At 46.8% G+C, this 15,289-nt stretch overlaps 1 protein-coding gene across 3 annotated transcripts in view; it reads right to left on the bottom strand.

Moving 5' to 3' along the window:
* Positions 1 to 6,618, bottom strand: part of Dcun1d4 (defective in cullin neddylation 1 domain containing 4) — a 68,390-nt gene extending 61,772 nt beyond the window's left edge. For all 3 annotated transcript variants that reach the window (XM_029545191.1, XM_021210716.2, XM_029545192.1), the window contains exon 1: positions 6,508 to 6,618. In XM_029545191.1, coding sequence (XP_029401051.1) covers positions 6,508 to 6,532 — 25 coding nt within the window. In that variant the 5' untranslated portion in view covers positions 6,533 to 6,618. The remainder of the gene's footprint in view (positions 1 to 6,507) is intronic.
* Positions 6,619 to 15,289: the final 8,671 nt, after the last annotated feature.

Raw genomic sequence — 15,289 nt, 5'->3', positions numbered from 1 at the left:
GGCAGAGGCAGAGGCAGAGGCAGAGGCAGAGGCAGAGACAGAGACAGAGACAGAGACAGAGACAGAGACAGAGACAGAGACAGAGACAGAGACAGAGAGGTGGGGAGAGGAGAAAGATGTTGGCCAGGAACACTTGGAGGGGTGGTGGGGAGAAAGGATCAGTCAGGGAAGGAAGAGAGTCAGAGAAGAGAGAAGAAGCAGAGAGATCAAGGAGGAGCCAAACACCCTCCTTTATAGCAAGCCAGGCCTACCTGGCTGTTGCCAGGTAACTGTTGGGAGGAGCCTAGAAGGGATGCCAACACTCAGTATCCGCAATGCTGGCTCCTGCCACCTACAAGTGACATTACAGGAATCCTTCGGTCAGGCTTTTGGTCACTTCTGAGTGGAGCCTACAGACAGCTACACTGAAAGGGAAAAAGGCAGCTCTTCTCTCCACAAAAGCCTCTGCCAGGTAAACGGACAGTGAGGGGCTAGATCTGAGTTCTTAGTTGTCAGCACTGGAAACCAAGTGTGGCATATTGGTTTTGTTTTGATTTTCCTTTTAAATATAGCACTAGACTCACTAGGAAAATGAGAAAGCCAGGCCTGTCGACCACACAACAAAGAATACCCATGGGCACATGGCAAGATTCCCCACAGACAGAACCAGGACTGGACCAACTCCAACTCCAAAACCAAAAGGAGCTGCTGCCCCCACCACAGTGGTTCTCCTCAGGCTACAGCCTTCTTCCCTTAGCTGGCTTCCACCTTCAGGAGAGATGGGAGGTGGGAGGAGTGCTTCCGAGCAGCTCCCTGCTAAGGAAGAGATCCCCTAGGCCAGACAGGACAATTGGGATGACACTCTGCAAGCCCTACTGACACAGGCAGCAGTAGACAAAAGTCTACTTTCATCAGGAAAAGAAATTCTTGAAGGACTAACAAAAAAAAAAAAAAAAAAAGAACAAAACCCATCCCACACAGAGGGATGGCACTACCTGGAGGAAGGGCTTTTTTTCCTATCTCATTTAGTGATTTTATTCCATACATTCAGGAGTTTCAAAAACAACAGCCCGCCTTCCTAGATGACAATAACTCGTTTAACATTTTCTAATTAAAAGACAGGCAATTCGTCGGGCGTGGTGGTGCACGCCTTTAATCCTAGCACTTGGGAGGCAGAGGCAGGCGGATTTCTGAGTTCGAGGCCAGCCTAGTCTACAGAGTTCCAGGACAGCCAGGGCTACACAGAGAAACCCTGTTTCGAAAAAACAAAAAACAAAAAAACAAACAAACAAACAAAAAAAGGCAATTCAACATAAGAGGGGGAGGCGCCTGGCTCTAAAATGGTCATGTGACACTAAAGCATGAAATTCTATTTAAAATGCATTTCAGTGTTTTTCTTCCTAAGATACACTCTCTAAAGTATGGTCTTAAAATAATAATTCTCAAGAGGTACTTTTGACCTGAATTTCACAGTAAGAATAAGCTGTAGGAAGCAATCAACAGCAATTCGAGCTCCCAACCAGCGTACTTTCCTCTGTCAGTGTTAGATTTAACTTACACATTGTTTAACATAATAAGTGAAAACATACCAACATTATCACTGTGCTCTTTTCTGGGTTTATGTGCATTTGGTATTTTACCTGCATGGATGTCTGTGCATGTGTGTGATCGATGCCCTCAGAGGCCAAAGAGGTTATCAGATTTCTGGAACTGGAGTTACAGACTGTGGTTAGCCCTTGTGTGGGTGCTGGGAACCAAACCCAGGTTCTCTGCCAGAGCAGCTAGTGCTCTTAACCACCAGGCCCTCTCACCAGCTCCTATAACTGAAGAAATAAAGCCTTAGGACCAAGATATAAGTCAGAAAGAGAAAAATTAAAATAGTGCCAACCGGGCTGACGAGATGGCTCAGCGGGTAAGAGCATTGACTGCTCTTCCAAAGGTCCTCAGTTCAAATCCCAGCAACCACATGGTGGCTCACAACCATTCATAACAAGATCTGACTCTCTCTTCTGGAGTGTCTGAAGACAGCTACAGTACTTACATATAATAAATAAATAAATCTAAAAAAAAAAAAGATTTATTTAAAAAAAAATAGTGTCAACCATCTCCCAAGCAGACCTGGTAACAGATCTAACCTTCTGTCCCAAACAGCCTTTTCCTAGTCTCTTGTGCATACCTTGCTCGTACCTTGCAGTATATAATCTCTCCATATCAAACATAATGTTTACATAGTGCTATGTTACGGTCGGAAAAGGAAATGTTCCCAAAAGGTTGATATCTTGAATGCTTGGTGCCTAGCTAGTACTGTTACTTGGAGGTTGCAAAAACTATGGAACCTCTGGAGGTCATTGGCGATAGGTCTTGGGGAGGATGAGATTGTCCTGTGCTCTGAGGACAGGGAGGGAAGAGGGAGCCTTCCAAGGAGAGAAGCCAGGCCTCAATGACAGAAGCTGTCCTATATCACCAGGAGGTCTGGAAGCCCTCAAGGTTTTTGAGTAGGGAAGGAAATACTAAAAGCAAAGATGATTCAACTACTGAGAGACCAATGTAGCACAGGCTAGACCTCACACAGGATCACTGGTTATCACAAAACACTGCCTCAGACCCAAGATAGTGATTATGAGTTGGGAAGAGGGAACAGCTGTAGGGTACAGGAAGAGATGCAGCCTGTGGTCATTTAACTTGTCAATTTGCCTGGATTTGGAATGGTGAAAAAGACATACTGTGGTCTGTGAGGGCACTTTTCAGGGGGATTTAACAGCGGAAAGAAGACCCGCTATGAGTGTGGGCAGCACCTTTCCACCCACTAGCTGAACTATAAAATAGAAAGTGGCAGGCCAGTATCATCTCTCCTTCCTACTGACACAATGTAACCAGCTGCCAGTAGCTTCTCATTCCTACTGACACAGTGTAACCAGCCGCCAGTAGCTTCTCTCCTTCCTGACACAATGTAACCAGCTGCCTCCCACTCCTGCCCCTCACGCTCAGAGTGTATCCTCAAACTGTAAGCCAGAATAAACCCTTTCTTCTTCAAGTTACTGTGGTCAGCTACTTGGTCACAGCAACAAGATAGTAAGTATTACATACACAGACTCTCCCTTCCACTTCCAAACAGAAAAAGATGGGAAGCATCTAAGGTTCCAACCAGGGTGATTAAAATTACTGCACCTTCATTAACCAAAGGAACTAAAGCAACTAACTAGCTTGGGTTCTCTATTGCCTTGACTAACTACAAAGCTACACAGCCTATTTCCAACACATGGAAGTACCCTGGTACTACCTCAAGTCTAAATGACCCTGGGAATAAACACCAAAGTCACCAGGCTATTAAGTACCAGGTCCACAATTGACAGACTGCATTTTGCTCCTATGTCAGCAGAATTACTAGCTATTAATTATTAGCTACAATTATAAGGATGACCATGATGATAATTAAGATGAGAGCAATGCAAACATCAAAACAGGAAGAAGGAAGTAAGTTACAGGGAGGAGGGATACCATCAAGCATTAAATAGGGGTCTTCTCTAAACCAATATGGAGAATGAAAAAAGTCACTGTATACAAATCCCCAATAGGAAGAGGAGAGAGCTTTCGTCTTTGGCAGTTTCAGACAAGATTGTGATGGCTATTTGGTTGTCAACTTGACTACATCTGGAATTAACTAAAACCCCCGAACTGAGTGGCACACCAGGAATGATGTTTGCTTAATTTTAAGTGGGAAGATCCACTTCTATTCTGGACCTTTGAGATGGGAAGACACGCCTCTAATTTAGGCCAAGCCTTCTGCTGGAAGCCTAATATAAGGACATGGCAGAAGAAAGCTTTCTTACTGCAGGTGTAAGTCAAATCAGGATAGATATAAATTGTTTCCCTAAAACATATTATAACAAGTTTCTCAGATCTTATTTCAAAAGCCATCCTGTAAGGTCTGGAGAAATGGCTCAGCACTTAGGAGTGCTTATTGCTCTTGCAGAGAGGATCTGAGTTCCATTCCTAGCTCTCAGCTGAGTAGCTCACAAGCACCAGTTCTAGGGGGCCCTTCATCTGCTCTCCATGGCATCTATATGTACGTGCACATACCCACACACATATATACATACTTAAAATAGTAAAAATAAATTTAAAAAAAACATTGTCAAACACATAGACAAGTTCAGTACTTGTCAAGTCGTTTCCAGATCTTAAAACTCGCCCTCAAGATGTTTACCACTGGGTTATTAAAACACACCTCAGGGGCTGGCGAGATGGCTCTGTGGTTAAGGGCACCGACTGCTCTTCCAAAGGTCCTGAGTTCAAATCCCAGCAACCACATGGTGGCTCACAACCATCCGTAATGAGATCTGATGCCCTCTTCTGGTGTGTCTGAAGTCAGCTACAGTGTACTTACATATAATAATAAATAAATCTTTAAAAACAAAAAACAAAAACCCTCCGATAACCATTGCGATTATCAATGTTTCGCAGTATCCGATACACCACACAAAAATAATCTTATAGTCCCTACATTTGATTTGGGAGTGATCACAAAGGAGAACTGGCAGAGGATGCCCACAAACTAGGAAGACCTGTAATAGTCCAAAGGGAAGGGCTTTACAGCTTCATTTGCTTCACTTACATAAAAGTTAAGCAGTTCCCCTTTGCTCACCTTTAGGATTTCATTGCAGGTTCTGGCATGAGACTACTTCAACCCCAAATTCCACTAAGCTGCCATTCTTGATTCGCTTCCAAAAGAAAAATCCCCTAACTCTTCGACAAACCAAGTAGCCAAGAAATACCCAGTTATCTCTATTTTCTTCACAAGGGATATTACGAATCTCTACTTAGTTTCCATACTTATGTAAGGCTAGATACTTCACTCTAGACTTCAATACATTGAATACACTCTAAATGTTCCATGGTAAACGTTGCTTTAAAACGAATGTGTGCAGGATGGTCCGAAAGTAAGCTTTCCCTCCGCAAAGCAGATGCAGGGGTAAAATAACTCAGAGAAAGGCCAGGGCTTGGCCTGGGCTCTCCCTCTGCGGTGGACACTGTCCCAAGGAACTCAGGCATCTCCCGGGAGAGAACGCATTGGGTCTCCGCGGCATAAAGCACGAGTTAATCAAGCAGGGAGGTTCCAAGGGGCGCGCTGCATTCTGGGACTCGTTTCCACAGTTACCCACGTGCACCCAATCCAACCGCGGCCCAGGGCGGCTGGGACTACAAGTCCCAGAATTCCACGAGCCTGCCTTTCCCTTTACACCGGCTCCGGGAGCCAGACCCTAAAGGAAACCCCTAAAGCACCCTCCGGGTGCTTCGGGCGGAGATAGCTTCTCGCACGCGCGTTGCTATGCCTCCAAAGCGGCCCTCAGTACAGGGTAACGGGTCTTGACGCATCAGCCTCTACACTTGATGGCCAGAAATTAGGGAACTGCGTCACACGCTGCCAAACCTATGGACCGCCGGGGACCCCGACAACCTCTTACGCCAATTCCTCCACCCCTCCTTCAGGACCCCTGCGGGTCGGGTCAGCTCGAAGACAGCGGCCTCCCGGTCCTGTAACCCCAGCCCGCGCTGACCTCGCTCCCCGCTGCTCGTCGAACGAACGCGGCGGCCACTGCCAGCCTCGGGACACCTCCCGGGTACCCGGCCCCGCCCCCTCTCCTCAGTGCACCCCGAGGCTCAAGGGTGGTCCCCTTCTAGGCTGGACCGGGTCTCTCCGGGGAGGAGGGCGCCTCCCCCAATGGACAGTCCAACGCTCCCCACCCCGCCCCAAGAGCACCGAACCCGAAGATGACAGTCCTCCCAGTCCCCGCTCCTCCCCACCTACTCTTCCTCCTAACTCACTCCGCACGCCCTCCCCGACCCGGGTCCCAGCCCCCAAACTGCACAGCAGTCCTATCCGCCATCCACTCCTCCGGGGACCCCCCTGTCCCAACACCTGCCCCCAAGCCCTCTCCCACTCCCGGCCGCCGTCCCGCACACCGGACTCCACAACTCTCCCATCCCACCGCGGCGTCTCCCACTCCATGGACCCCGTTACATCCGCCCCCAGCCCCTCACCGGCCCGGCCGCTGCCCCAGCTCCCCACCCATTGTTCCCGCCCCCGCCCCCAGCCCTCCTTCCCATTGTCCCCGCCCCCGCTCCCCTCGCACTCCCCCCGCCTTCCCCGGTAGACCGTACCGCTCGGGCCCCGCAAGCCTCACCCCGTACTCGGACCGCAGGCCCTCTCCCTGCTCGCTCGTACCACCCCCGACCCCAGCTGCCAGCGCCCGCCGCCGTCTCCACCTCCGTGCACCACCGACTCTCGGCCCCGGGCCTTCCAGAATGTCCCCCCTCCCCCAACCGCGGAAAGCCAGCCAGTCCCCACCCCCTCCCCGCCGCCCCTGCCCCCGCCCCAGCCGCCGGCAGCGTCACGGCCCTCGGACTCCAGGAGGGGTTCAACCCGCTCCCGGGCCAGGGACTCCAGCGCGGTCGGAACCGGAGAAGTGGAGAAGGGAGCGCCGGAGCGGACGGGGTGTGCGGGCCCGCTGGCTCTGTGCTACTCACTGACAGCTGCAGCATCCGAGTGCATTTTCGGGCAGCTCACACCCGCCGGCCGCCCGGGCTCCCGCGCTCCACTCGCGGTCCCCCTACCGACTCCCCAAACCTTAGCTCGCAACAGAGGACCGCCGGCTTCTGCTCCGGCCCGCCCATCCCGCCCTTCTCATTGGCTAGACCCCAGCCGGGGGACCGCCCCTCTTCGGCTCTTATTTGACCGAAGAAGTGCTGGTTGCGCCGCCTGCAGCTGGCAAGGAGGCTCCGCCCCCTAGACTGAAACCTGATTGGCCCCGGCGCCTCGCCTCCGACCGCCCCTGGTGGAGGCTACTGTTCCGAGCCGCAGGTTGGACCCAACGGCTGTCAGTCATTCAGGGGTCCGAAAGCGCGTGGAGGGGCGAGACAGGAGAATTGGTCCACCTTGACCCTGAAGCCCCGCCCTGTAGCGGGCGGATCCTGGAGCGGGAGACCAACCGAGAGCCCAACCGAGAACCTGGGTTAAGCATCCGAAACAAAGCAGCCTGAGGGACCAGGAGCCAACCTCCTGCCCACAGGGACCGGTGTTCCCTGGGAGGCCGTCGGCCAGATCCTGCTACTGCCCCCTCCCGGGTCGCTCCGGGTCTCATCAATCGTTTCCCATCGCGGGAAATTAGAAGGAAAAAAAAAAAAAAATCTCCGCTTTCCTCCCTTTTATGCCACAACCTTTCTGTCCTCAACTTTGGAAATGCGCCTCTTCAATTATTCAGAGTCATGCGTTACTTGCGCCAAAGGTTTCGAATGCTTCAGGCATTGTACGGCAGACACCTCTGCGGTCCCCAGACAGTGAGAGAAAAACCCAGTGCCACATTAGGCTTTGGTGTCAGCCTGGCATCAGGACAAGCCCCGTCCCCTGACTAGGAAAGTCTAAGAAACATAAATCGAACCTGAACAAACCGCTATTTAGCAGAGGGAAGCGTTGATGGGATTGTGATTGTGTAAGTGTCCTAAATCAAAATGCTGCTTTTTTGTTGTTTCCTTGCGTTTTTCAGTACTTGAAAACCAGTTCTCCACAATCACTATGGTAATGCAATAACGCTGATATGTGCAAGGAGGGGCGCCCCGCCCCCACCGCAAACACACACTCCACATCGGAACCTCGCTTGCCCCAACCACAACCTGGACAGCCTGTAGATTCCCTGTAGATTCCGCCACAAACACTGGATGATACGACCAAAGATAACAAAGGGGTCCAGCGTTAGAATTCTGAATTCTACAGCCCAGGCTCTTGAGTTGCAGAGTTCTGAAATCCGGACAAATGTTACAAGCGCAAAACAGCTGACAGGCCTTGTCACCACTACGTCACTGGGTTACTGTGATATGTTCCATCTCATCATCCTCTATTTCTCTGTAATTAAATCGAATCCAAATAATGCTATCTCTCATATTTGTCATTCAAATGCATATGATTCATGTCATCAAATTGCAAAATATCAGAATTGCATCTGAAGACAAGAATTCTATTCTTCATAGAGCATTCTTTTGGGTCTCCTTAACAGGACAGTCTTAGCCAAGACTTATAAACAAAGGAAGGTACTTGTGGGCTCCTAGGTAGGGAGCTTTGATAATTAAAAAAAAAAAAAAAAAAGTGCTTATTCTGGGCAAAGTCTTCTTGTGTTCGTTATTCTGTTCCCAATTTCAGCCTAATATAGTAAGAACTACAGTTTATTCGTGCTTCTGAGACTTTTTTATGTATAATATTTGTATGTTTTAGTTTTGTTTCCCATATTGTTTTGCACAGAAAAGGGCTTACTTCTTGGTACTTGTAAATTAAAATAAACCCGTGATTTATATTAGCTATTAATTTGCTATATTGATTTATCTGCAGCAAACTTTATCATTGTGAGATTATTAAATCTAAAGAACCTGCCAGTTCTATTTCTCCCTGGCTCTCAGCACTTCCTTGACACATAGTATCCAGGAAAAAATAAACAGAATTCCAACCTATGCTGTTTCTCAGCTGTTTCCACTGACCATTTTCAAGTAAAATACAGATTTACCCAGATCGGGATAGGGGGCTAGTGGGTAGGTTCCAAATAGTGGCCTCCACCAAGGGCAGTCAGAGGCAGGGTGTCAGGGCCAATCATGGTCCCCTAGAGCTAGAGAACTGAGAGGAAGTACTCTTAGTCAGCTGAGCTTCACTACTGCACAAGTCTCAGGAATAGTAAAACAACGAAACGATGCTCTGCGAATATCATCCAGACATTTCAACCATCCATAAGCTTATAACCCTTCATGGTCAGGGAACTTGTTATGACTGTTTTCAGTCCTCCGGCACTTAGTACAGTGGCTTCCAACCGTGGGCACTGATTCACTGTTCCTAAGAGTGAAGTGGATGACGACTATTGGGGGATTTTATATCTGAAAGGAACCTCCGAGATTCCAAATCCAACTTCCTCGTTATAAGAATATGAGATCGGGAGTTCAAAGGAATTAAGCGTCTAATCCAAGTTATCGGACTACCCAAGGACAAAGCAGTATTTAAAAACTCAAGTTCCTGGCTCCTTGTCTACGTCTCTCCATCACCACGCTGGTCTAATGAGAAAATCCAAGATTCCTGAGACAGTACTCTCCCCAACTACTTAAAAGTTCTACCACGCTAATACAAATTCTATTCTTCATATTTGGAATATGGCCTTTTCAAGGAATCGTTCAATAAATAATGTTATTTCCATTTTTTCTCATTCGATAACTTTATCCCAAATAGTCCCCCTGTAGAGATGTTTACTGAAATACCATCTTTTATATTTAAATCTGGGGGCAGGGGGTAGTGAATGTCTTGAGACTCGGGGTGGGCAGATTTGAGGGAATAGCACATCATTTCCTTGCACTTGGTTATGACTTAAAACTAACAATAGGAACAAGTTACAAAGTGTATTGGGGTTCTCTAGAGTCATAGAACAGGAATGTCTATATTTTAGTGAAAATTATTGGTATGACTTACAGTCTACAGCCCAACTAAGCTAACAATGGGCAGCTCTTCATGGGAAGTCCAAGAATCTAATAGTTGCTCAGTCCCACAAAGCTAGGTGTTTCAGCTGGCCTTCTGTCTAAGCTGAAATCCTGAAGAAGTAGGTTCCAACAGATGTGCTGGCAAGCAAGTGCAAGCAGGCAGAGAAAAAAAAGGCTTCTTTCTTCCATCGTCTTTATGCAGGCCCCCTCCAGATTAAAGATCTATACCACCATGCCTGGACCTAAGATGATCTTTAGTTGGAACTTGCTCTGTCTCGGGCTGGCCTTGAACTCAGAGATCTGCTTGCATCTGTCTCCTGGGATTAAAGGCATGTACTCCCTCGTCTGGGCCTAAGCTTTTCTCAGCCACGATGTCTCAAGATACAGACCAAAAGCTTGTGTCTTCCAGCCTCAAGATCTGGATCACAGGTGTGAACTCCATTTCTGGATTTCTGGATATAGTTATTCCAGATCTAGACAAGTTGACAATCAGGACTAGCCATCACTAGGAGTGTTCACTGGTGTCTCCTGACTTACCTATTTTGTTAGTTGAGAATGTGATGGAAGGAGAGAGAGAGAGAGAGAGAGAGAGAGAGAGAGAGAGAGAGAGAGAGAGAGAGAGAATAGCATAGGCTTTGGGGGTTAAACATTTCCTCCCAATATCAAAATCACAGAATGTCTGCTTGTGCTGTGTACACCAGGTTTGGGATATGGAATTGAAAACAGCGTAGCAAAAACACACACACAAAAGCAAAGAAAAACAGAAAAAAAGAAAAACAAACAAACAAACAAAAAAAAAGAAAGAAAGAAAACAGCATAGCCCTGGAGATTTAGTTAGGATTGAACCTGCTTAGATTAGTAGATAAATATGTCCCTGGTAAGACTTGATGTAAGAAAGGAAACATAGCATGTTGGAATTCATGTAACCTTTGGTTCCAGAAAGAGTATGTGAAACTCCTCAATTTATCAAAAGTCGGGTTAAATAGGTATTCAGGATATGGAAATGAAAATGAATGAAAATTTAAATGTATTCATAGAGGGAGAATAGTTAATTTCCTCAAACTTTGTGGAATTGATGTTAGTAGACTGTGAGTCTAAAATGCACTCTAGTGCACACACAAACCCAAACCCGGTCGTGAGGGGTGGGCACTTTATTTATTTATTTTTTTTGGTTTTTCGAGACAGGGTTTTTCTATATAGCCCTGGCTGTCCTGGAACTCACTTTGTAGACCAGGCTGGCCTTGAACTCAGAAATCCGCCTGCCTCTGCCTCCCGAGAGCTAGGATTAAAGGCGTGGGCCACCACGTCCGGCGGGTGGGCACTTTAATGGCGCTTCCGTTTTCTTATTAGCCACCCCTGTATCTGTAATATAGCCTCAAAATAGGAATCTGAAGAAGAGTCTCAGTGGTTAAGGGAGAGCATTACTTTTGCAGAGAAGTGAAGCTCAGTTCCTAGCATCCATGTCAAACAGCATATAACAGCCTTTTATCTCAGCTCTGGGGATTCTCAGCCCCTCCCAGGGTACCTGCATCCACATACACATAGGCACACACATACACACAGTAAAAGTAAATGATAAATCTTTATAGCATGTCCCCCAAAGATTTTTTTTTTAAATAACACGTAGAATTTTAAGACCCTTCTTGAGTTGACTCCTTACTGGACATTTTGGTTTAAGGAACACCTCTGTCACTTTTTTTTTTTTCCAAAATAGTGAAAACAATAGGTTCTATAATTGCTTATAATACTTGACACAGTGTAGTTCAATCTTGTAATGATGGTTAACCCTTTAGACTCTGAGTCCTGGAACACGGGTTCAGTGACCATCCCCTAAGCAATGGAGAGACTGTTGCTATGGCTACCACCCTGTCAGTCAGATCACATTCCATTGCATGCTGATTCTCACACCACCACCTTTCTTTTACCTATGCTAGCTCCTCACTGGATGGTAGATAATGACTCGCTGTGCTAGTTGGGTTTTGCTCAACTTGATGCATACTAGAGTGACTTGGGAAAGGGGGGCAATGTAATTAAGTTCTTGCCTCCATCAGATTGGCTTGTGTGCGCGTCCAAGAGATCTCTGAGGCCAAGCCCAGCCCACCGTGGGCGGAGCCATTCCCGGACGCGTGTTCTGTTCTTGGGTTATAAAGGACAGCGAGTGCTTTAAGTTATCTGCTTCAGATCCCTACTCAAGGTTCCTGCCTTGGGCTCTTACCTCGGCTTTTCTAGACAATGGTCTGAAACCTGGAAGCCAAAGACACCCTTTTCTCCCCAAGCTGCTTTTTGGTCAGTGCTTTCCGAGAGCAACAGAGAGTTAACTAGGACACTTGGAGTCATTCTCTTCTAGCTTCTAAAATGAACAGTGAAGGCAGAGACAGAGAAGCTCGAGCAAACGCGCCAGGATACGTCACCAGTGCAGCCTACTCCGACAGAACATGCAAACATTTGTATAACAAAAGAAAAAGTCAGGTTCATATTGGGAATTCACACAGAGAAGTTCTAATATCCCCCCCAAAAAATAAGCCAACTGAAGTATATCCCTAGAAAATTTTCTATGACTATAGAGACTCATATTGTATTCCCATAATGAATGATGTCTCTTCTTTGAAATAATTACTCTTCTCTGAGAGTCCCAGTTGCTGATGTCAAACACTGGCGGGGGTGGGGGGAGTATACTTGGGTGCACACATGCAATGATCAGAGTTCTATCAAGTGCCTTCCTCAATTGTTCCCCCACAATATTTTGTCCGAGACATGATCTCTCACTGAACCTGTTGCTCACCTAGAATGGCTAACTAGCAAGCCATGGGGAACTGCCTGACTCTACCTTCCCAGTGCTAAGATTTCATGCCTACACTAAGGCCCCTAACTTTTTACTGGCCTCGTACATCCACTGTAAACACTTTTCCACCAAGGCAACTTCCTGGCCCTGCTGAATCTGGTAGGCTGAACGTGAAAATAAATGAGTACCGTGTATGAGGCAAGCTGGATTAAGAAAGACCCTACCATTTCTAATCATCAAATGAAGCTTATCTGAGAGCCAAGTAAAATGGTACCGGGGAGACTGATGCAGGAGGATGACAAGGTCAAGCCTACATAATGAGGGTTTGTCTAAAAGACAGCTAAATAAATAAATAAATAAATAAATAAATAAATAAAAGCGCCAACTTGTCTGGGTTTCATCTTCATCTACAAAGACAGGACTAATTTTGCCAGGGTATAATTTGGGACGACAGGGTCAAGTACCTAGAATCTCTTCTAGGACTAGGAGAATGCAGCAAGGAGGAGCATGTGACCTCCCGCTCTCCAGATTCTCTTCCTATTTCCTGATGAGCCTAATGCTTGCCTGGCTGGTAGAGTTGGCTTCTTCCCAACTCAGGGATAATTTCACCTAAAATGACTCTTTCTTGACGAAGCAGTCATCCGGAGGATCCCTTAATAGAGCTTAGAATTTTCCAATTAGATTTAACATCATATTTCCATTTTGGTCTCATTTAGCAATGAATTTGTTTTGCCTATAGTGGCAATAAAGGAATTTTGGGGTTTTTGGTTTTTTTGTGTTTTTTTAATATTTCTAACTTCCAAGAATTCTTATCAGGTAGAAAAGCGCTAATCATTTTTTTTTCTGGAGCAGATATGGGGTGCTCCAACTGGGTTATCCTTTCTTCCCTTTCCTTTCTTTCACTTTGTGGAAATTATACCTGCCTAGGGCATTAACAGAGTTTGAATAAAAAACGTATTCATTCCTTACCACATCGTCTCGGAACTGGATTTTCTCTCTTTACCCCACATCGAGCTAATCAAGCCCTAATGATGCTGCATTTGATTCAATCTCAGAAGGAATAACTTCCCAATTCTAAACAATGCCTGACCTTGGTGCCGGCGCTCATGAACATAGCATTTCTTCAATGACCGCAGCTAGCCGGAGATGGACAGAGAGAATAACCATTCTCCTTGCACAATGGCCTCTGTGTGTTGTCATGCTCTCCGGGTTTTTCTGCCTCCTCTCTCCTGCTTTCATGAATACAATGTCTTTTAACATCCCTCTCAGGGCGGTACAGGAGACCCCATCCATCTCCAGCGCTCAGTGGCTGCAAGGCAGTCAAGCATCTCATTATGGAAGAGTGAAGCATTCTGGGAGAGTGGTGGAGAAGGCAGACTGCAGTAGAGAAGGTGGGGGGAAGGGGAGAAAGGAGAGCAGGAGCTACAGGAAATATATGTTCAGTTCATTGGTGATACTACACTATGGGGTAAGAACATCCTGCTCTATAAAGGACTAGCATGCTGAATACCCAAATTCCATGACTCAGCAGATCCCAGCCTCACCTACATAGTTAAAGCTGCCCTAGACTCTTCACACCTCCAACCACATACGCTCCCCTAATGGATGCTACCTACAACCTACCACAGGGGTCACGCTGATGGGACAAAAGCAAGGTATCTTACACACTCAAGAAAGTTCAACGGTTCTAAGCCTGGTATAGAACATTTAAAGACTCACATGTAGTCCAAATGCTGTCCTGATCATGAACAACAGAGTTCGTATTTACCTACCTGAAAATTATTTCCTTCAACTAACCCAGATATTTCCCTATGACTTTATTTTCCTTAGGGCAGTCCTTAGCATTCTGGGGAGTCATTGATAATTTTCTATCAAAGGTCTGAAACTTAGCCATAGGCATCCCTGTCACCCTCCTCCACTAAGAATACCTGGTTCAGACATTCATTCCAGCGGACAGGTTTTGCCTTCTTGAAATCCCAGGGCTGCAGGCAACAGTTGGTGGTGACCTGTAATTCTGTCGTGGTGGGATTAATTTCTTTCTCTTAGTTTTCCTCCTAAGTGTTGCTGCCAACTGCGCCTGTGCTCGAATATGAGTTTTGTTGAGGAGCTGGTAGGTAAGTGAGTGCAGCGGCTTCAGGCTGACGAGCGCCTGCTGGCGCCTTCAGTATGAAGATCCTGGTCACTGGGCAAGAGCAGTAGTGTTCTTGGGGACAGAAATGCCAAGAATAGACTTTATCGAGTTCTAGATTTTCTTTCTTCCAACTCCAACTTGGACTCAAGCCAGCGCTGCTTCTTCTGAGGCCACCCTGTCCTTCCAGGCTCTGGGCCCTGTCCACAGTCCTTCTGTATGCCTTCACTGTCATCTGATGATGTCCTCTCCTCATTCCCCTGGCTCCAGGTCCCCAAATCAACTTCTTGCTCCTCCCCCAAAGGGACCACAAGGGCTCCCTGCTGGTCTGTCCCCCAGCCTGCAGTTCCAATCATTTACCCTGAGTAATGAACTCCACACTGGCCCGTGAATTTTCTATCCTTCCATCTCTACCACCTTTTCTGGTTCCGAAGCTCTAACACCACAACCTCCATTTACTTCAGCTTTGCAAAACTTCCTGAGACACCGCATGTAACAGATTTCAGCACTGAAATCTTACTGAACTTGCCGCTCCCTTCGTGCCTGGTACTGTACTGAACCCATGTTAACACACTCCTCCAAACCATCCTAGTAGGTTCTTTTGCATAACACATTTTACAAATGAGGAGACCAAAGCATACAGACGTAAGGTAACTTGCCCAGATGCTACATCCACTCCAGTAGTGACTCGTGTGACAGGCGAAACCTGGACACAGTCCCGAGGCGAAAAGTTCACGGAAACTTAGTCTCCTAGAACCGTGATATCCTGTATAACGAATGCTCCAATAATGTCCTTGCTTAAGTCAGTGAACAGATCTGTGTGCTTTCCCTCAGTATTATTTTATTATAGGTGCCTCCAAGCAATGACTTGCCAAATACCTAAGCAAAATTGAACT

Source organism: Mus pahari, chromosome 13 (assembly GCF_900095145.1).
Source record: "Mus pahari chromosome 13, PAHARI_EIJ_v1.1, whole genome shotgun sequence".
Lineage (NCBI taxonomy): Eukaryota > Metazoa > Chordata > Mammalia > Rodentia > Muridae > Mus > Mus pahari.
Note: the sequence above shows the minus strand (reverse complement) of the source record. Positions and strands in the feature narration are given on the sequence as shown.